Source organism: Leucopleurus acutus (assembly GCF_964270905.1).
Source record: "Leucopleurus acutus genome assembly, chromosome: 13".
NCBI classification, from domain to species: domain Eukaryota; kingdom Metazoa; phylum Chordata; class Mammalia; order Artiodactyla; family Delphinidae; genus Leucopleurus; species Leucopleurus acutus.
This window is the reverse complement of record NC_139155.1, coordinates 81,881,223-81,903,469: the sequence shown is the minus strand read 5'-3', so window position 1 is coordinate 81,903,469 and position 22,247 is coordinate 81,881,223. Positions and strand designations below refer to the sequence as shown.

Genomic DNA, 22,247 nt, shown 5'->3' with positions numbered 1-22,247 from the left:
AGATGGTAAAACTGGTTACAGGATCATGTGAGGAAGTGTGCTCAATATTAGAATAGAATTGATGTGTGTTAGATTACAAAAACTGGTTAATATCCTATAGGGCAATAAAACTAAGGTTATCTTTTATACAGGAGAAAAAGCCACAACTTCATAAAACATGAGCCCTTAATAATAGCACAGTAAAAGAATGTTAAATTTTTCCAAAACACTAAATCTTTGAGTGTGCTTGTTAAGTAATGCTTCTGAATGACATTGAAAGGACATGCCATCCTCCCCTTGGCCTTATCTCCAGGTTTTAGTTAATGTTTTTTTAGCACTGGAAATTGTTCTTGTTTTAATACAGTTGAACCCTCTGAATCTTTTTCTTGCCAAATTTATAGTCATGGTATTTTTTTGATACACCCACCCTCAACTTTTTGTGTTGTCCAAAACCCAGATTTAGAGTGAATGGACAGGAGTTTAAAACACACTGGGGTGTTCTCTCAAGTGGTAACCTTCTAGCTTGTCTTGAGTTTCTTGAGTAGATGCAGGGTGTAACTGAGCTACCTAAGTTCTCTTTCCTTGGAATCAAAAAAGGTTGGACGAATCTGCTAAAAGCTAGTTGTCCGCTAAAAGCTGATTGATTGGGGGAGAGAAAGGGAATTTCATTTTATCTGTTTGGTTTCCCCCAGGAAATTGTTTAAACTTAGACTGTAAGCTTTAATTCCTCAGAATAGTCCTTATATCCATGAAGGTAAAGCAGTGTGTGAAATTGTAATCTTTAAAAAATGGTAAGATTGTGGCAGCTTCAGACTTCAAACTAAGACTAAAACACAATCCATGATAAAAATGTTTTTGTTCTTACATTTTCCCTTAAATGATTTGATTTAAAATGTTCTATTAAAGAAATAGCTTGGCTCTTTGTTCTGTTCTACATTTGGCGACAGAAAGCTGATGCTAATCAGTATTCTACAGGAGGTTTCTTGCAGTGGATTGCATAACTGCCCTTGACTTCGGGATACTTTCATCATGCAGTTTCTAAATGGTTTACTGGCTTGCAGTCTAAAATGCCCATGTGCATTCAGATTTAGTTGGTGTGTGTTAGAATTCTGAATGTCTTAGAATATTTTGAACTCTGGTATAGACCCAAAGAGTTTCACTTTTATAAACAGTGTCATTAAAGAAATGGCATGGTGTATAGTAATAATAATGCCAACTTGCTTTGGTAAGGCTTAGTGCAGTTAATTTTTCACATGTGACTTTATTTGAATTGTATGGTAATCCTGCTCAAGAGGTTAGAAAACTTAGGCTCTGAGAAGTTGTGACACGTCCGAGGGTCGCACAACTTTTAATAGAAAGGTAAAGTTGAATTTTCTGATGGGAAACATTGGTAAACCTGGTTCTCTCTCTTCCACTTAATAATTGTGTAACTGTGAGCACATCTTTTAACCTCTCTAGTCCTTTGTTTCCTCTTCTGTAAATGTCAGACATCTTTGGAAAGAGCTTTGTGCCAAGCTTCCTTTTTTAGATGTTGTATCTGTTAGAAGTTGTAGGGATTGGTGATCTTGCTGCATGTGACCTTGGACATGAATCTTTTCCTCATTTGACAAACCAGTTATATGTGTTTGAACTAACACCTTTTATCAGGAGTCATCACAGTTTTACTTGTATATTTTAATTTTTTAAAAAATCGTTTTGTCTTACTCATAGCTTTAGTTCAGTTCCAAGGTTGATTTAGTTCTGAGTGTACTTTTGAAATGAAGCTTTTGGAATTTAAAAGTATGTGCTATAATTGACGTATATACACTATCAAATGTAAAATGGATGGCTAGTGGGAAGCTGCTGCATAGCACAAGGAGATCAACTCCTTGCTTTGTGACGACCTAGAGGGATGGGATAAGGGAGGTTGGGAAGGAGGCTCAAGAGGGAGGGGATATGGGGATATATGTATGCATATAGCCAATTCACTTTGTTGTACAGAAACTGACACAACATTGTAAAGCATTTATACTCCAATAAAGATGTGGGGGGAAAAAGTATGTGCTATATAATAAGCAAATCTTATGAGGCAAAAGAAGTTATTTTAAAATAAAAATGAGCAGATTTTCTTACTGAATATGAGTCAGAATGCTCTGAAAAGATGTTTTTAAAGCATTACATGGCCCTTTTTTACTTTAGTTTAACATTTTAAAAATTCCTTATTGTAGAATGGTTTGATCATTCCAAACTGGACTTCTGAATTATAATTGGAAAACAAACCAAGAAAAAAAAGCCATCTTTAAGAAACTAGCTTATGTCACTTTATTATTCTGTAAAATTAAGAATTCTTTCCTAAGCCTGCTTCCATCTGTATTGTCTTGGTAGCATCAGTTCATTCAGCTCTGCGGGCTCCTTACTGTATACACGTAGTTGTGCAGCTTCATAGAAAATGAGCTATTGCCACAATAAAAATAAGTAGGAAGAAGTAGAGAAGCAGTTTGTCTTATTTTACTTGGGGAGTTTTTATGCAACTCTGAAACGTGAGTTTGTTCTTCCTAGGCTTTTACTGTTAGCTCTAAGGCAGGAATACCTGTGTCACTTCCTCAGCCAGCCATTTGAAATTTGGAATTCTGAGCATTCTAAAGAGTACTGCTGAGTCTTGGAATTGACTGACCCAGAGTCCTCATAACTCAGATTTCACGTGGGTTCTCTTCTGTGTCTGGTGCTGTTGCTGCTTATTATTTATTCAGCTCCTCAGTGATGCTGTTTCTCAGACTGTTAGGTGGATGGGGGAGGCAGTCTTAATAGTGTCCAGCTGGAATAAGGGACAATATTCCTCATGCTGAGCTTCAATTAATCACTTTCATTAACATTTATACTTAAGTGAGAAAGGGCTTTTGTCTTAGCAAATGTTGTATGTTTTTTCTAGCATATTTTTTATACCTTTTCAACACTTAGGCTTTTTTTTTCTGTAGATGTTCATTCTGGACAAAGTTGACAGTGATACTTGTTCCCTTAATGAGTTTACCATAACTGGATCAACATATGCACCTATCGGAGAAATGTGAGTAATCCCTCCTTGTCTTTTAAAGGCTCCACTCTGGTAGTTTGGTGCTTGTATAGACTTGCAGTGTCTCTAAAATGTTCAGACAGTTTTCCTAATGTGGCTCATGTTTATCAGAGTAGTTCATTTTCTTTAAAAACAAAATTGATAATACATACTTTGGAAATTGAAATTGACATTACAGGTTGTATAAGCCAGTGACCCTTTTTCATCTTTTGAAGCCTAAATTTTCAAGTGGGGTTTCTGGTTTGCTTTGGTTTGGTTTTGGTTTTGGTTTTGGTTTGGTTTTTTTGGTCACCCTGCACGGCTTGCGGGATCTTAGTTCCCTGACCAGGAATTGGACCCAGGGCCCTGGCAGTGAGAGCACCGAGTCCTAACCACTGGACCACCAGGGAATTCCTGTTTGTTTTTCATTGATACCAGTGGTGGAGGAATTTCATTAACTAAGAATTCCTGGTCTTTACTGATTGACTGCTGATACCAGAGACATATTCTGTCTCCAGCATCAGATTTCTTTTGAATGCTTGCCAGTCCGTTGTCCACAAAATTCTATTTATTAGTAAATAATTAAATAAAAATCAACAGAGATGACCACAGTGTGTTCTAAGAGTTACTTTTTCTTTCGACAGACATAAAGATGATAAACCAGTGAATTGTCATCAGTATGATGGTCTTGTGGAATTGGCAACAATTTGCGCTCTCTGTAATGACTCTGCTTTGGATTACAATGAGGTAAGCCTCCTCACAAATGAGAAACTAGACCTGGCTGTTCCTAGTTCAAGGGTGCGGTGGGTGAAATGAAAATCCAGCCTTCCTTCCTCCCTTTTTGAAAGTATGGGTTCCTGGTTTTATTTTCCCTTTCCATTAAGAGCCTATCTCTATCAGAGCCAGCATGACCTACCCAAAGGAAGCTGGAAGCCTTTCATATATTCTCTGTGACTGAGCATTGCAGTTACTTAACTAGGAATTGTAGCGTACATGATGTTCTCTTCTGTGTATAGCTTAGTTACTATAAATGATTAAAACCAGGATACTTTTTCCTGAAAGTATAGGGTATTGATCTTGCTTTTTAAGATGGGTAACATTATGTCCTAGAGGACAGGCTGAGGCTTAGAAGGTTGTTTTGATGATGATGATGATGATGATATAATATAAAATTTAACCAACAGAAAACCTTTTTTTCCTCCCTTTTTAATTTTAAACAGTGAGATAAATTCTTTGGTTTCTAAAGGCAAGCCAGTCCCCAACGGAAACAGAATGTAAACTCTGTAGAATGATAAATAATGACAAGGAATTACAAATACTGTTTGAAAGCTCCCTATGTTTGAATTAATACTGTGAATATTGGCTTCTTATGGTTAAGGGAAATGAAAGATCTAATTATTAGAAAAAGATAAAATGCACACCTATGCTTTGAGTTTATTTTTAATTATCTGGATCATATGCTCCAGAATAGGATAAAAATGGCCCAAAGAATAATGGTACAATGGGCAAGAGATTATCCATCTATGGAAAAAGTCTTTATTAAAGAAAATTTACTACTTTTCCCTTTTTGTAATTTGTATGCTTTTAACTACTACAGGCGAAGGGTGTGTATGAAAAAGTTGGAGAAGCTACAGAGACTGCTCTCACTTGCCTGGTAGAGAAGATGAATGTATTTGATACTGAATTGAAGGGTCTTTCTAAAATAGAACGAGCAAATGCCTGCAACTCGGTCAGTATTTGAGCTTAGTGTTTTATTCATGCTGCCCATCACTCAGACCATATATTCTTAGTCTGCTCACTCTCTTACTCTCTTAGATAACTTAGTGTATACCTTATTTCCTCAAACTTGCAATATCTCCTTCCCCATACTCACTATAAGGTAAAATGGTCTGGCCATTTGACCACGAAAATAAAAGTAATCAATGGATAATTTCCACATGCAGCCTCTGTGCCCATAAGGTCTGCTGTCTCCCCCAGTGCTGTGAAATGGACTCTTCTTGCTCCCAGCAAAACCCAGCTGCTCCTTGTCTAGTGAGCCCCAACATCTTTCCTGCTTATCAATCTCCCATCTCTACTGGATCTTCATTAGAGAAATAATAGTATGTTTTTTTATCTAAAAACTTTCTTTTGCCTTAAGCACCCTGCTTCTTTTCCTTCACAGTGAAATTTCTCAAAAGAGCTATTTTTATGTATTGTTTCATTCTTCCCATTTTCTTGAATCCACTCCAGTCAAGCTTTTGCCTCCTTCTAGTCTATCAAAACCTCTTGTCCAAGTTGCCCATGACCTTGTGCTAAATGGTCCAATTGTTTATGCATGTGTACTACTAACACATTTAAAGTACACGAAGCAAGGACTTCCCTGGTGGCGCAGTGGTTAAGAATCCTCCTGCCAGTGTAGGGGACATGGGTTTGAGCCCTGGCCCAGGAAGATCCCACATGCTGTGGAGCAACTAAGCCCATGCACAACTACTGAAGCCTGTGTGCCTGAAGCCCGCGTGCCTAAAGCCCTTGCTCCGCAACTAGAGAAGCCACCACAGTGAGAAACCCATGCACCACAATGAAGAGCTCACCACAACTAGAGAAAGCCCACGCACAGCAACAAAGACCCAACACAGTCAAAGATAAATTAAAAAAGTACACAAAGCGGGCTTCCCTTGTGGCGCAGTGGTTGGGAGTCTGCCTGCCGATGCAGGGGACGCGGGTTTGTGCCCCGGTTTGGGAAGATCCTATGTGCTGCGGAGCAGCTGGGCCCGTGGACTGTGGCCGCTGAGCCTGTGCGTCCAGAGCCTGTGCTCCGCAACGGGAGAGGCCGCAGCAGTGAGAGGCCTGCGTACTGCAAAAAAAAAAAAAAAAAAAAAAAATACACGAAGCAAAAGTTGACAGAAATAAAAGGGAAAGTAGATGAACTCACAGTGAGTTGGAGATTTTAACACATCTATCTCAAAAATTGACAGAACAAGCAGTTGAAAAATCAGGATGTGGAAAGACACTGTAAATATACTCAATCCAACACTTATTTCTATTGTGCTACTTTTTTTTAAAATTTATTTTTATTTATTAATCTATCTATTTTTAGCTGTGTTGGGTCTTCGTTGCTGCACGTGGGGGCTGTTCTTTGTTGTGGTGCGCGGGCTTCTCATTGAGGTGGCTTCACTTGTTGCAGAGCATGGGCTCTAGGCATGTGGGCTCAGTAGTTGTGGCTCACAGGCTCTAGGCATGCGGGCTCAGTAATTGTGGCGCGTGGGCTTAGTTGCTCCACAGCATGTGGGATCTTCCCAGACCAGGGCTCGAACCCGTGTCCCCTGCTTTAGCAAGTGGATTCTTAACCACTGTGCCCCCAGGGAAGGTCCCTATCGTGCTACTTCTAATATGCTTTTCAAATGCATAAGAACATTCACCAGAATAGACCATATTACTGGTCCATGAAGCAAGACTCAACAAATTACAAAGGATTGAAATACAGCTGGTTGCTGACCGTGAAAGAATTAAACTAGAAATTGATAACAAAAAGATAAATAAGCTTCCATCTGAAGAAAGTAGAAAACCAGCAAATTAAATACAAGTAGAAGGGAAATAGCAAAGACAAGATCAGAAAGCTATTCTGAACAATTTTGACGGCGTAGAAGAAATCAACAAGTCCTTTCAGTAACACAGCTTTCTAAGCTGACACAGAAAAATGGAATAATCCTGTGTCTGTTACATTAATTGAATCTGTAATTAAAATCTACCCCACAAAAATTCCTCAGGCCCAGTTCTGTATAATGCTAAAGAAATGCCAGTTTGGGGGAGCTCCCTGGCAGTCCAGTGGTTAGGACTTGGTGCTTTCACTGCAAGCTGTTCAGCATGGCCACAAAAAAACAAAAAAGTGCAGAAAATGAAACCCTTATCACCTCATTTGATGAGGCCAGCATAACCCTGATACCAAAACCTGACATGGATGCGACAAGAAAAGGAAGTTACAAGCTAGTATTCTTCTTAATATATCAATAGAAGTAGAGATTCTCAGCACAACATTAGCAGATTGAGTCTAGTAATATATCGGAACTTTGACGTGTTACATTTGAGCAGAATAACCACAACTACAAGGCTAGCTTGACATTCAAAGCTCAGTGAGGTGGCCGTGTTGCAGGGTGCAGGCGTGTCTGCCCTAGACACTAGACAAATCTGTGGCTCCTCAGCTGCCTTCCCCCTGCCTGTCGGAGCCCCAGAGCCTGGGTTTCTTGGGCTGAACAAAGTGGCAGGCAGGATGGACCAGTCTGTTGAGGACACCCAGGTGCTGGAGGCTGACCAGATGGCCAGTGTCTGTCAGCCTCTGTTGCAGGTGGTTTTACTCAGGTCCAGCTGTACCAAGTGTTCGAGGACACAGAATCCACTGACAGTTTACTGCAGGACAGATCCAGCCTTTGTCCTAGACAGAGTGGTGAATGGTTTCTTAGATGAGAAGCAGCGTAAGCAGTGTGCAAACAAGATGTTATAACACACGAAGGTCAGAGTAACAGGCAGCGGTACGTACAAGTGGAACAAGAGGAAGAGAAGAAGCATAGTGCCAAGAAGCGAGCTAAGGAAGCTCAGAAATGGGAACTGCAGAAGCCGGAGAAGACGGGTTGAAGGGACTGTGATGCCGAGCAGGAGCAGAAGGTACCTAAGAAGGAAGCAGGTCAGGCCCCAGAGTCTCCGTCTGGGCCCACCCCCACAAGCCACCACCCTGGAAACACACCTGCCCCTCTGCACCAGGGACAACATCATCTTCGTGCAGTGCAGGGTGGTGTAGCCAGGAGATCGTACGGTGGGTCCTCCAGACCTATTCCCAGTACCTGCTGCCTCCCAGCCTTGGCGCTTAGATTTCTTTGGAATTGGGTTCTGCCACACATAATCTCTTAGTACCTGTCATCTCCAAATGGCTGCCAGTTAGTGCTTGAGGCTCCTCTTTGTAGCACTTCTTTGATTTGTAGTCAGGGTTTCCTGGTAGATAGAATAAGGAGAAATGGAAAGTTAAAAATATAGCCTTTCCTAGTTATACAAAAGCAAGACTCATTTCTACTAAATGGTCAGCTGTCACTACGTTTCCTTTCTTTCATCCTTCCCTGGATATCCAGGGCAGATTAGGAGGCAGTGTGTTTTGGGGGAGTAGGGTGGCACCACACGGCACAGGCAGCCTAAGGTGGGCGACAGTGTGAGGCAGAACTGGACTTCTGCTCTGGCACTCCGTTTCCTTTACATTGTTTTGCCTCCTTTATACTATCCCGAGAAATCAAAACTCGCACCGGCATGGAGGATGTCTCAGCTGAAGTATAGTCGCCCTATTTGTGCTTCACAACTAACAGTCTCACTGCCATGAGGATCTTGGGCAGCTCCTATGGCATCCTGCCCCGATTTACATGGTTTTCATGAAACAGACATCCAGGCCCTTTGTTTCTGTTATAGGGAATTCACCCCAATTGTCATTAAGTAGGGGGCCAATCCTTGCAAAGCCACATTGTCTGACAGCTCTATTATTAGTTGGTGTGACTAAACCCTCGAGAAGCAACCCGAAGATTCAGCTTCACAGAGACTGAGGTTTAGAATTATATGATTCTAGACCTGTAACTGCTCAATGAAGGGAAACAAGTAGCAGCATGGAACTTAAAAAAGTGGTACGTTAATTGTAATGACCACTGCAAATAAGGGCAGGAGTGTCTGTTCTGTAAGAGTCTGCGGTCTAAGTATTTTCTTGCTCTGTGTCCTCCTTTGCCTCATTTTTTGCCACAGCAGCTGAGTGAAGGGATCAGAAATGACTGTCATGGTGCTCACTCACTGAAAATTCCCAGAAATGGACTTTTGCCTGCTCCTCCCGCCCCCGAAAGCAAGAACCTTTTATAGTACAGAGGTGAATAGAGCAGGACCAGCTTTTTAAGGCCTAGCGGCCCATTTGGATAGGACTGTTGATCTTCACAGCCCTGATACTGGAAGCAATGGCTTTGTTCTTCTCTCCCCCTAGGATGTGTTTGGCGCCGAGGTCCACACCTCACTCAGAATCACTACCCATTCTTTCAGTCTTCCTAGAGTCATTGGTACAAATGCTTAATGGAAACTAAATACATAAGTAATGTATCAGTCAAATAATATAGAATTCATAGTGATTGTCTTTTTGTTGCTTGGGGCAACTCTTGCTGAGAGGATGGCTTCAGCCCACTTGTAATTGCCTACATTGGATGCTGAGGTTCTTTGGGATTTCTACAGTTATTATTAAATACTTGTCTGAATTAGGGAGAAATCAATGTAATTCACCACATAATTGAGTAAAGGCAAAAAACCGTAAGATCATTTAAATAGATGCAGAAAAGGCATCTGATGAAATTTAATCTCAGTTCATGATAAAAACTCAACAAACTTATCTTCAAGTTGATGGTGTATTTACACAAAATTAACATATCTAATGGCAAAAGAAGAATTTCTACTTTCAACATTTCTATTCAGTGTTGTACTGGCAGTCCTAGTTCATGCAGTAAGGCAAGAAAAATCAAAGATACAAAAATTGGGAAGGATAAAGTATGTTTATTTTGTAGGTAACATGATTGTATACATAGACAGTCCAAATCTGAATCTGAAGGTTAATTCTCAGTCTTCGTTTTACCTGAGCTGTCAGTTTATCCTGTCAGTCTCTCCCTCCTTGAAAGTCCTTCACTTCACTCGTTCTCCTCCCTCCCCCACCCCCTGTCCCCTGCCATCTCCTTGGCTGCATCTTCCACATCCCACCAGAGGTGAAGAGGTTCCAGGGCCCAGTCCTCGGCCTTTTCTGTTTGCAGTTACTCCCTTGAACTCCTCTCACCTCATGACTTCAAATACTGTCCATGTGCTGACATCTAATATAGTACCCACTAGCTATCTAAAGCTATTTAGAATATTTAAGTGGTGTTCCTTGCCCCCGCTTCAGCTAATACTTAACTACCAGAGCTCAAAACCCTCCACTGTCTTCCTGTTTCATCTGTTACAAAAGCCAGATGCCTTACATTGACTTTTAAGATCCTACAACCTGCTTCTGCCACTCCTGCCATTAACCTCTCACTTCTTTTTTGCAAACTCTGTTCCAGCCATGTTGGCCTGGAGGCTCCTTGAATGTGCCAGGTCACGTCAGCCTGCACGTCTGTTCTCTCTGCCACACTCACATCTTTCACATTTTTACTCAAATACTGCCTTCTCAATACTTTATGTAAAAGCGCAGTCATACATAATTTTCTCTCTTCCCTGCTTATTTTTAAATATTCTTCTCCGTAGCACTTATAATCTACTTTCACATTCTAGTGTGTCTTTCCCAAACTAGAGGGTAAGTTTTATGAGGGTGAGAACTTGGTTTGTCTGTTGCTGTATCCCTATTGCCTTTCACATAATAGGTACTTAGTGAGTGTTCGTTTAACAAATCAAAAATGTGCAGAAATTGCCATCCAGTAATATTCCATATATGTTCTCTTTATAGGTCATTAAACAGTTGATGAAAAAAGAATTTACTCTAGAGTTTTCACGCGATAGAAAATCGATGTCGGTTTACTGTACACCAAACAAACCAAGCCGGACATCGATGAGCAAAATGTTTGTGAAGGCAAGTACAACAGATTGCAGTTGAGATGTTCTTACCAGGATTGGAATCCTGGGTGAGCTAATAAATAAAATTGTTGATATAAACCTGTAACATTTCCAGGGTGCCCCCGAAGGTGTCATTGACAGGTGTACCCACATTCGAGTTGGAAGTACTAAAGTCCCCATGACTCCTGGAGTCAAACAGAAGATCATGTCTGTCATTCGGGAATGGGGCAGCGGCAGCGACACACTGCGATGCCTGGCTCTGGCCACTCACGACAACCCACTGAGAAGAGAAGAAATGAACCTGGAGGACTCTGCCAACTTTATTAAATATGAGGTTAGCTAATGAAAAGCTTCCTTGCCCACATCCTGCACATTCATTGTGTTCAGACAGCACTCCTTCAATAAAAGGTCAAACGAGTCTTGCTTTTGCTGAGAAAAGGGTGCGGTTATTTGTTTTTCTTCAGGCCAAATGTATTTATTACCTTTATAATTTAGATTGCTGCTTCAAACATACACAGTTAACAACTTAATACAGGCCTGTTACTTTCAAAGTAGAATCATCAAGGCTAAAAACCTATTTTGCAGCTCTCATGTAAATTTAAGATATTTTAAAAATTGAGGCTATTTTTAAAACACTCAGTTAGTTACTAAAGGTCAAATTGTCCAAGTGGAGAGATTCCGTCTACTTTTCTCCTTATGGAATACTTTCATATCAAGTATGTGACTTCCTGAAGCCTTGAACAGGGAACAAATTTGGGTAGTATGGGCAACTAATTGGCCACTATCAAAATGTTTTTATTCCTCGGTATATTTTTTCCCTCATTTCAGAATATTATTATGAAAGCTAAAGAATTTGGTAACAAGAATGTAGTGATTTTTAATTGTTTCTGACTTATTGGAATTAATACTGTTCTTCATTGGATTTATATCAATGGTGTGAATTCTATCATAAGAAAATGCAGAAACCTTTGCTGTCCACACTGGGGGGAAAACCAGAATTTCCTGTTTTGACATAAGGTGATTCTTTAACTCTAGACCAATCTGACTTTTGTTGGCTGTGTGGGCATGCTGGACCCTCCAAGAATTGAAGTGGCCTCCTCTGTGAAGCTGTGTCGGCAGGCAGGCATCCGGGTCATCATGATCACCGGTGACAACAAGGGCACCGCTGTGGCCATCTGCCGGCGCATTGGCATCTTCAGGCAGGACGAGGATGTGACGTCAAAGGCCTTCACGGGTCGGGAGTTTGATGAGCTCAGTCCTTCAGCCCAAAGAGAAGCCTGCTTGAATGCCCGCTGTTTTGCTCGAGTTGAACCTTCCCACAAGTCTAAAATTGTAGAGTTTCTTCAGTCTTTTGATGAGATTACAGCCATGGTGAGTGTCTTTATACATGTACAGGTAACAGACTACACAGACACAGCAGATTCTAATTCTGACCATTAAATTTTTAGTAATAGCTCCCATATTTGGAACTTCTTTATTTTTGTCATGATCTGGGGCTGTTTATCAAGGATTCTGTTGACCAGTAGTTGGCGTGCTGTATGTTGCATGCATGGAAGATTCTGGAGAAGTTTAAGACCTGGAAGTCTGAATCAGTCACAGGGGAAATATTTGGTGATATCTTTTTTAATCTTTGTTGTGGTTAAAATATACATGTTTGTATCTCACGTTTCTAAAAGCTGATTCAGGACATAATCCACACTCTGTCACCCAGTTTTGGATAGCCTTACCTGAGATGAGATGTACTGGTGATGTGTTCTCTTAAGAGCTACCTGTTGATGAAGCATTTCCCATATTCTTCCTCGCATCTGATTTTTTCACTGAGACATGTTAACATTGTGTCATATTTGCTTTCTGCTGCTTATCTGTGAAACTTCACACTCTTAAAAACAACTTAATTTTGTTGATTGAAACCAGTTATTATAGTTGTCTTCCTCCCTTCCTCTTTCCTCCCCCTTCCCTTTTCTCTCCTAGAGGAAAGCACCATTCTGAATTCAGTACTGGGTGTTTACTATAGAAAACATACATGGGAATGATAGTTTTGTATCTGTAGACAATATTTAAGTGTTTTTGCCCTTTTTTGGTCTTTATATATATTATAGTTTACATATTTTTGAAGTCTGCCTTTATTCTACTTGAGATTTATCCATGTGGATACAAGTATTTTGTCTTGACTGCCATATTGTGTTTTGTTTGGTAAAAAAATAATACAGATAATTTGAAGTCCCCTTTGTCCCACTTCCCTCTGAAGTGTCACCTATTATAGCTCGTTTGGCAATTTTACATTTCCCAGGTGAAATGTGTTTTATGACACCAACTTACAAAAACGAAAACTTTTCCAGAGAATTCTGTTGTCCAGAGGCCCAACAGCTCCATTCATTCCCTGGCTTTAGGATGGCTGAGCGTTTGTTGGCAGCGTGTTAGGTGGCAGGTGTAAACCAGTGGTGGGTTTCTAACCCTTTCAGACTGGAGACGGTGTGAATGATGCTCCTGCTCTGAAGAAATCTGAAATCGGCATTGCCATGGGCTCTGGCACCGCGGTGGCTAAAACCGCCTCTGAGATGGTCCTGGCTGATGACAACTTCTCCACCATCGTGGCTGCCGTGGAGGAGGGACGGGCGATATACAACAACATGAAGCAGTTTATCCGCTACCTCATCTCGTCCAATGTCGGGGAAGTTGTTTGGTGGGTCCCTATGACCAGGTCACATATATTCCTTGGCTTGTGATAACCAGTTTTCCAGATTTGCTCTTCATGTGGCAGTAGCTTTGCTCTTAGTGCAGCGGGAGAGAGGGATGGCCGGGCAAGACGAAGGAGGCCCTTGTGAAGGTAGAGGTACTTCCTCTGGTCCTCAGGAGGGCTGTCTACGGCTGCTCCAGTGTGCAAAGGATACACTTTAACATAGAAATGAATTTAAATTAACTATATAAGGTAACATAAAATTCTTGGTCTTGTAAAAGTTAACTTAATTTGAAATTGGATATAATAAATGTTTTTTGATTGCCCAGGGAAAAAGTTAAAACAATCATTGCTGTCCACTGATTTTTATGGAGGAAGGTGGGGTGGTGATGTTATTTTAAATAGTGGCCAAAAATAATTTGGGGTCTTTTTCTTCTTTTCTTGGATGGAAACAGTATTTTCCTAACAGCAGCCCTTGGATTTCCTGAGGCTTTAATTCCTGTCCAGCTGCTCTGGGTCAATCTGGTGACAGATGGCCTCCCTGCCACTGCACTGGGGTTCAATCCTCCTGATCTGGACATTATGAACAGACCACCCCGGAACCCAAAGGAACCACTGATCAGTGGGTGGCTCTTTTTCCGTTACCTGGCTATTGGCTGTGAGTACAGTTTTTTATATTATTGATTTTTAAACGAATGTTTGAGTCCAAATTTTGTAAATGCATCCCTTAAAAGCACATTTTTTTCTGTTTCCATATTAGGGGAGCAAAATATGGAGACTGCCCTTTTGCAGTTTAATGAGCTGTGTATACCCAGTTTACAGTAAAGTTATTCCTTTACTTTAGCATCCTCGTTCTTCCTTGGGCCTTTGTGAATGAGGTTCTCAGATTTAATCTATGGGCAAAGGAAATACAGGGAGGACTGAGGCCTTAAATCACCAAAATGTAAAACGAAGTCCCCCTTTCCCTGAGTGAGAGAAGGGATCTGTGCATTCATCAGCAATGGTTGGTTCTTCCACATGTGTGGCCTTTGTAGACCTCGTCCTGACCCAGGATGCTGCTTCTCTCTTCCTCATTTCATAGGTTAGGAAAGTGAGGCCCAGAGAGGTTAAATGACTTCCTTAGGGTCCCATAGGAAACTGTTTTGTTTTAATATGTTCACATGATTTAACACTCAAAAAACACACAGTGGCATAAAGCAGGAAGGCTCTCAACCAGTTGGTTCCCCTCCGGCACGCCTTCTTGGGATACTTTAGCAAATAGATCCATCTTAGGTGTTTATTTTCGCAAGCGAGATGGTATGCTGTATACACCTGTATGCTGAACCCTGTCTTTTTGTATTTCTCCCTGTTTTATGGGTAGTTTTACATCAGTACCAGTATAGCTGCCTTATTGCTGTGCACCACCTGCCTACTGCTCTGTTGGAATTGCTGGGTTAGAGAGTGTGCACTTGGACCTTTCAGTGGATACTACTGCATTGGGACAGTCTCTTATTCTCAAGTGCCTGTGTTCTCCACTACCCTTGGTTGTTTCTTTATAATAAACTTGCTGAATTCAAAAGTAATTGTTGGGGTGGGGGAGGGGATGGTCCCAGAATTGGCTTCAAGCACTGCCATGTGCTCAGCGTTCTGCACTAACTGCTCTAATGGCCTTTCCATATAAAGGTTCTGCCAGGCCCTTGATGGAGCAAATAAATTAGTGTATAACTGGTAGCATGAGTTTGCCAAAGTCATGACGGGTGTGATCTGGTGCTCTAGCACAGCATGGCCTTCCTTACATGGAGAACACGTGCCTGCAGCCTTAACATACTGGCCGCTGGTGAGAGAGGGCATGGCTAGTGTGAAGGTCCTACCAATTCTAGTAGGTGCATTTCCTCACAAATTCTGGAGGAAAAGCTGCCTGGTAGCACAGGCTCATTGACATACCATGTCTTTGATCTCTGTCCTAGGGGTTGGCCCTCGAGGCAGCACCTGCAGTAACGCTGCAGGCCGTAAACCCCATGTGTGTTAGTGTCATGATGTTTGTTCCCAGGTTATGTTGGCGCTGCTACGGTGGGTGCTGCTGCGTGGTGGTTCATTGCTGCGGAGGGTGGTCCGAGAGTGTCCTTCTACCAGCTGGTACGTAGCCACCTTTCTTTGTGTACCTTAGATGCAAGGTGGTGTAAGTCTTCACAAACAGTTGTCCTTGAGCTTTCTATTGTTTGGATGTCAGTCAAATAATCTTAATACTCTTAACAATAAGCAGTTGCATCTAAGGTTATTCTGAAGGACCAGGGCTTCTCTGGGAAATGCGGTGAGATTTTGTGTGGGTCTGTGTTCTGGGTTTGGTGTGGAATTGGTGTGTGGACTTTGGAAATGTCCTTGGCTGATCAGGAACTTGATTGGGCTTTTGTTGCAGAGCCATTTCCTACAGTGTAAAGAGGACAACCCGGACTTTGAAGGAGTAGATTGTACCGTCTTTGAATCCCCATACCCAATGACAATGGCGCTCTCTGTTCTAGTAACCATAGAGATGTGCAACGCCCTCAACAGGTCAGTGAGTCTTCTCAGCATGCTGGGGCAAGAGCCTGACAGCCAGGGTGCTGGGGGATTGTGTGTGTTTCCTGGTTGATTGAGAATCACAGGAAAGCTCCGCCCTCCCCGAAAGGAAGAACAAGCAGCACCGGTTTTAAGAGCTTAAGTCATCATCACCTCCAGGAAGTAGTGGGAGTGCTTAGCCACATGTTCTTCAAGAGACAGCAGAGGCCAAAAATAGGGACTTCTGCACCCCTGTGTGCCAGTGCCCACAGGGAAGGAGCTCTTGCCCTTCAGCACTGAGACAAACAGTATCACCTAATTAAGCCAGTGACAAAAATGGAAATTTCAAAATAGCCTAAGTGTCAAGGGCAATTGAGAGCAGGTTTGAACACACTGAAATGGGATTGCTGTGCTGAAGCCTAGATTTAAATTGGAAGTCTGTCCTACATCTGAACATTCTTCCTTAACTTTGCCACTGTAGAAACTTAATAGAATTAGGTCAGTAGGCAATAGGCAGTGCCAAGTTAGCCGTCACCTTATTGAAGTGTGGTTCTGAACAGTCTCTGTCGGTGATGGCATATGCCTTTGCCCTTTCAGCAGGCACATTTCACCCACCTACCTCTCCTTGTTCTGCAGCTTGTCTGAAAACCAGTCCCTGCTGAGGATGCCCCCTTGGGAGAACATTTGGCTCGTGGGCTCCATCTGCCTGTCCATGTCACTCCATTTCTTAATCCTCTACGTGGAACCCTTGCCAGTAAGCGGTGGGGGGAGCCTGGGCTGGGGCCTGGCTGCCTGTCCAGCAAGTCAGGGAGCTTGATGAGGTTTCTTTGTGTTTCAGCTTATCTTCCAGATCACACCACTGAATTTGACCCAGTGGCTGATGGTGCTGAAAATCTCCTTGCCTGTGATTCTAATGGATGAGACCCTCAAGTTTGTGGCCCGCAACTACCTAGAACCTGGTAAAGAGTGTGTGCAGCCTGCCACCAAATCCTGCTCGTTCTCAGCATGCACCGATGGGATCTCCTGGCCCTTTGTGTTGCTCGTAATGCCCCTGGTGATCTGGGTCTATAGCACAGACACTAACTTTAGTGATATGTTCTGGTCTTGACTGACAGTTTTGCATAAAGGTGATGTTTAACTTAATCAATTAATTTTTTTATTGTTTAAAGCAACTGTCTATTTCTGCTGAATTTTCACATGAACATACTGGCTGGTGAAGGAGGTTTCATACTCTAGATTTTGTTTTGCTTTTTCTGACTCCAGTGGGGCAAGATTTTCCTTTTTTATACACATAATTAAAGTGTCCATTGACATGTACAGAGAACTAACACTATTTTATGCAAATATTTTTTTGTAGATGAAAAAGCATGTACAGTGTTCTGTTTAATACTCATCCTTGTATAAAAAATAGTTGAGCCAGCAGACATTGTCAGCAAATTAATTGGCAGCAGATTTTAGGAAATGAATGTGTGTGGTTTTTTTCTAAAACTAAATAGCATGTATTGTGTCTTTTGCATGATCATCTGGATTTAATCTGAGATCACAGTCTAATTTTTATTCATAAGCCAATTTTTCTGCACTGAGCAGAGTACTGCTACCTCAGTCAGTATTTTTTTTTTGGTTTGCCCCACCCCCACCCCCACCCCTTCACCCCTTGGCCCTTGTTCACCTCCACCCCACCTCCACCCCCACCCTGCTCGGCTGCTTCTCCTGTAGGGTTTTGATGGTTCTGTTTACATCAGTCTTAACAAGAGGTATGCTTGTTCTCGCTTGTGCAGAAAACATTGTTCCAGATTCAATCGACCAGGTTCATGTCCCCTCACATAGTTTTTAAGGTTATTTATTTAAATGTCTAATGTATTTTATTGTAACAGACATTGTTTTGCCAACATTGCCTATTTCAGTGGCACTTCACAATCTAGTTTAAAAAGAAAAATAAAACATTTTAAATGGACAGAGAAAAATAACTGTCTTGTTTTTAACTCTTAAGTGGCTTAGCTTGAACTAACAGATGTCCAACTTTCTCTTAAGTTCTTAGTTTTACTTTTAGTTTTACTGTGCTTGAGGGGAAGAAGGATCCTGTTCTGCTGCATAGGTGGTTGTAGGAATTTTATTTTTAGTGTATAGGCACTAATTGTTATCTGTGATACATTTTTATGCAAGTTTCTGCTGGCCTGTTTTAGCCTGGTGTAGAGGACATAAGGGCAAGTGTGTATGTGTGTGTATGTGTGTGTATGTGTTTTGTAAAATCTGTAAATAGCACATGACCAAATGAACATATTGTATAGAACTATTTTTATTTGAATGTGGCACTAACCACCACCATCGTTACTATGACAAATGTTTGCGCATGTTCGAGATCAGTCTTAACCAACAGTGTGTAAGTCATTAACAGTCCTAACTGTGGTGTTTTCCTCCAATGCCTTCCAACATCCATCAACTAACGTGAGTATTCCCTGAAATTTGGATGCTTTAGCCTAAAGGTTACTGCCACTAAATGAGCTGGCTATATGACACTAATGAGTAAGCCCCTTATGTCAGGCACCCTGAGAGCAGCGGGCATATGACTTTACGTGGCGCCTGTGGGCTGGGGTAGCTGTTCTCGACGCCACCCACTGCCTAGGATAACAGCACAGCCACATGTCAGTTGGGGAGGGCCTGGGGGAAGAGAAGGTAGTTCTGCTTTGGTCAGACTGACAGGTGCCTTCACAAATGCCAAGATGAGGATTCACAAAAAACTTGTCATGGTTCCTTTGATCTTTGTTAGCTGCAAGGACTTGTCCCAGAATCTTGCTACCTGGTTCAATAAAAAGCAAAAAGTGAGTGAAAGCAAGTAACCAATAAAATCATGCATCATTTGTTGCATGACTTTTTTCTTTTTATGGCTGCGCTGTGCGGCTTGTGGGATCTTAGTTCCCTGACCAGGGACTGAACTCGGGCCCCGGCAGTGAGAGCACTGAGTCCTAGCCACTGGGCTGCCAGGGAATTCCCTGGTTCATTTTAAATAGGCCACCTTTTTCCACCTTCTGGGTCATACTCTTTGCAGCTGAGATTTAACTGTGCTTTAATGTACCCTGGAGAGAAAAGATACTGGCCATAGTTCTGCTCAGCTAGCAAACAACCAGCCCCATCATTAGCCAGGGTGAAGGAGGGCCTAGGCAGCAGCTCGTATTCAGGGTGGTAGCTCACTGCACGTGAAGCCCCGAGAGTTCTTGTGGGTACTTGAAGGTACTTGGGCCCTAGCTGGATACAGGGCCAGCCAGAAGACATGATGTAAATGCTGAGCGTCTGGGGAAAGGTTAACAGGTATCAAACAGGACAAGGTGCTGCGAAGTTAAGAGGTCTCCATGTAAGGGGGTAGAAAGGTCACATGGAGGCAGATTCTTAATTTAGAGTCCTGGCCTGGCTCATGGAGGCCTCTCAGAGGAGGAGGAGCTGGTTTGGTTGGCAGAGAATGTAGGGGATAACATTTTGCCAGTTTTAGTGTTATGGGGTGTAGAAACAGGTTGAGCAGATCAAATGCAAGGAGTGTGTCTCGGCTGCAAACCAAACCAGGGTGGCTGAGCTTGTTGGGTGGGGTGCCATTCAGTGGTCAACTTTTCCTGACTCAGCTCCTTGATTATTATTGGCCCTTGCAAAGTAAGTTGAATGGTATGGAAGGCTATTACCTTGTGCTTTCTCAGCTTCAGGCCTGTCCAGCCCACAGAGGTGGTTTAGGCACCCTTTTCCCTCAACTCAGACAGCTGGGAGTGGGAAAGACCCAGAGTGCAGAGTCCTTTTGTCTGCTCTGTTTCAGGCTTCGCCGCCAAAAAACGTCTGATTGGCACCTCCTCAGTAGTTGGTGCTGCTGTGGGCACATCCCTGGCCTCTGTCCTATAGGGAGCAGCAGGTACCCAGCCCCATCCTCACCAAGTACCCGCAGGAAGGCACCGTTGGCCTCTCTGCTTCTGCTGCTATCAGTAGCTGGATAGGACGGCAGCATCCTCAGACCCATCATGTTACATGCTCTCAGGCAGCTCTTGCCTGAAACTTGCTCCAAGTTCTTCCTCAACGGGCAAGTGGGCTGAAGGCCCATCCCATCAGTGTTCTGTTTTTTTGCCACCCCATGCCCAGACTGACCTCTTTAGTAGAGCTTTACCCTTTGCCCAGGAGATGGCAGTCTTACACGTTTCCTAAGTGGGGTACTGTGCCAGCAGCTCATTCTGCATCTGTACAGTGCAGGTGACACGTTGGGTAGGGAGAGCTGCAGGAGCTCAGAGACAAGCAGGGCAACTGCCACCTTCCCTCACAAGCAGCGGCTGCCACATTACCTTCAAACTGGGGCCTCAGGCCCCTGAATGTCCGTGTGGTGGGCAGACCTCAGGAATATCCAAGACCACAAGCGTTATTAGCTCAGTGTCTGCCAAGCCTGTTGTGTCTGCAGGGCGGAGGCACCAAATTGTGTCAAAACCACCACCCTGCATGTGAGGGTAATCTGCAGCCTTTTTTCTTGAAAGGGAACAGTGATAAGCAGTTCCCCTTCTAGGACTGGATGCAGCCCAGAGGCTGGCCCCCGGGGAAGGAAGGAGAGAGGCTTGGCGCTGATTACCACGCTGCTCACTCTGCTTCGCCTTCCTTACCCTCTGCACTGCTAACTGAGGACTTCGTAACTTTTGTTATACCTGAAGCGATTAAGTGTCTGCCTGGTTGGATTCTCTGTAGCCAGGTGACATGAGGGGCCTGTGTTGCTGAGCCAGTGCTTCTGGATGCTACCCTGTGTAGGCAACCCCTCAGGGACAGTTGATCAGAAATGCTAGTCTTAAAATCTTAAAAGATCAAACCGAATATTCCTTTTCATCTGTCACTATTAATCTTAAATTAGTTATTCTAACATTTCCTCCCCATATTTCATAAAGCTGATTTCCTCTCTCTTTCCTTTTCAGCAATACTGGAGTAACCGCTTCCTAAACCATTTTGCAGAAATTTAAGGGTGTTCAGTTGCGTGCATGTGCGTTTTTTAGCAACACATCTACCAGCCCTCTGCATGATTGATGTTGGGGGGAAAAAGAAAATTAGAAAAAACTCCCCAACTCATTGTGTGTTATGTGGAGGAAACGTGTATTACCAGTGGGGTTTTTAGCTTTTAAATCAAAATAATTACAAATGTACAGTTTAGCTTAATGAATCAGAAAGCCTCTCCAGAGAAATTTGGTTTCTTTGCTGCAAGAAGAATGAGGTTCTGAAACCTTATCCAAGAGCTTAGAAGCCATCAGCCAAGTTGCCATATTTCTCTGTGCAAAATGTCATAGCTTAAATAAATGTACAATATTCAGTTGTAATGCATGCCTTCAGTTGTAAGTAGCCAGATTTCTCTATGGTGTCATTGAAACATGCTACTTTTTAATTGGCCCTGTACAGTTTGCTTATTTATAAATTTATTGAAAACACTACAGGTGTTGAATGGTTAAAAATGTAGGCTTCCAGTTCATAACTTCGGTTATATTTTGAGTGTGCAGCTATTTTGCACTGTATTAAATGTAACTTATTTAATGAAATCAGAAGCAGTAGACAGATGTTGGTGCAATACGAATATTGTGATGCATTTATATCAATAAAATGCTAAACGTCAATTTATCAACGCATGTTTGACTTAGACTGTAAATAGAAAGCAGTTTGTTTCTGTGCTGGCAACAGGCATTGCACAGACATGGTTTCAGGTAAATAAATCTATTCTATGATAAGTTCACAGTGTGGTGTTGACTGTTCTCCTGCAGGAGGGGTGGGTGATGTGCACTGAGGACCTCCAGCCCTGCACCCTGAGCAGTTGTGCCCTTAGGTAGATAAAAGGGACAGAAAGTTCCTGTTGACTTTCTGCATAGGAGAGCAGAGTGGTAGAAGGTCTGGTTGTGTGACATGAGATCTATAAAATATTCCTGCCCTGGTTCCACTGTCTCCCCTTAAGTATGAGAAAAAGAGTGTGTCATGAGTGGGGTTTTCAGAGATAACATGATTTAAAAGTTGTCAGCAGCTTGGAGACTATAGTGATGGAGAGATACTTGTAATACTACTCAGATGCAAAATGTAAATCCCACTGTTAATAGATAACAGAAAAGAGCTGAGTAAACCAACTATACTCCAATTTAAAAAAAAAGAGAAAGGAGGTTCCCCCCCCTGTAATCTAAGGAACTGTAATCTATATACATGGGAAAAATATTTGATAAATTTTAACATCCATTCTGTAAAGGATAAAAAAAAACTTTTGAGTACCCATAATTCCCATTTTTTGACATAATGAAAAGCCAGAAGTATTGAATTCCAGAATTAGACTCACCATCCACTGTTGCCCACAACTTAGCACTGTTCTGGAGAGTCACTGTAGTCAGACAAGAGAAGGGAAAATGCCTAGGAGTGAACAGAAAGGAGCAATGGTCATACTGGATCAATAAGAACACCTTATTTTTATGAAAGTTTAATAATTCAGGGGAGATTAACATCTTAGTATGAATGATG

At 42.3% G+C, this 22,247-nt stretch overlaps 1 protein-coding gene across 1 annotated transcript in view; it reads left to right on the top strand.

The window, feature by feature from the left end:
- Positions 1–21,455, top strand: part of ATP2A2 (ATPase sarcoplasmic/endoplasmic reticulum Ca2+ transporting 2) — a 60,759-nt gene extending 39,304 nt beyond the window's left edge. Inside the window, exons 9-20 of the mRNA XM_082853594.1 lie at positions 2,934–3,022; positions 3,652–3,754; positions 4,605–4,736; positions 10,461–10,583; positions 10,683–10,901; positions 11,603–11,938; positions 13,030–13,250; positions 13,700–13,902; positions 15,274–15,359; positions 15,640–15,773; positions 16,395–16,512; positions 16,597–21,455. Coding sequence (XP_082709720.1) covers positions 2,934–3,022; positions 3,652–3,754; positions 4,605–4,736; positions 10,461–10,583; positions 10,683–10,901; positions 11,603–11,938; positions 13,030–13,250; positions 13,700–13,902; positions 15,274–15,359; positions 15,640–15,773; positions 16,395–16,512; positions 16,597–16,866 — 2,034 coding nt within the window. The 3' untranslated portion in view covers positions 16,867–21,455. The remainder of the gene's footprint in view (positions 1–2,933; positions 3,023–3,651; positions 3,755–4,604; positions 4,737–10,460; positions 10,584–10,682; positions 10,902–11,602; positions 11,939–13,029; positions 13,251–13,699; positions 13,903–15,273; positions 15,360–15,639; positions 15,774–16,394; positions 16,513–16,596) is intronic.
- Positions 21,456–22,247: the final 792 nt, after the last annotated feature.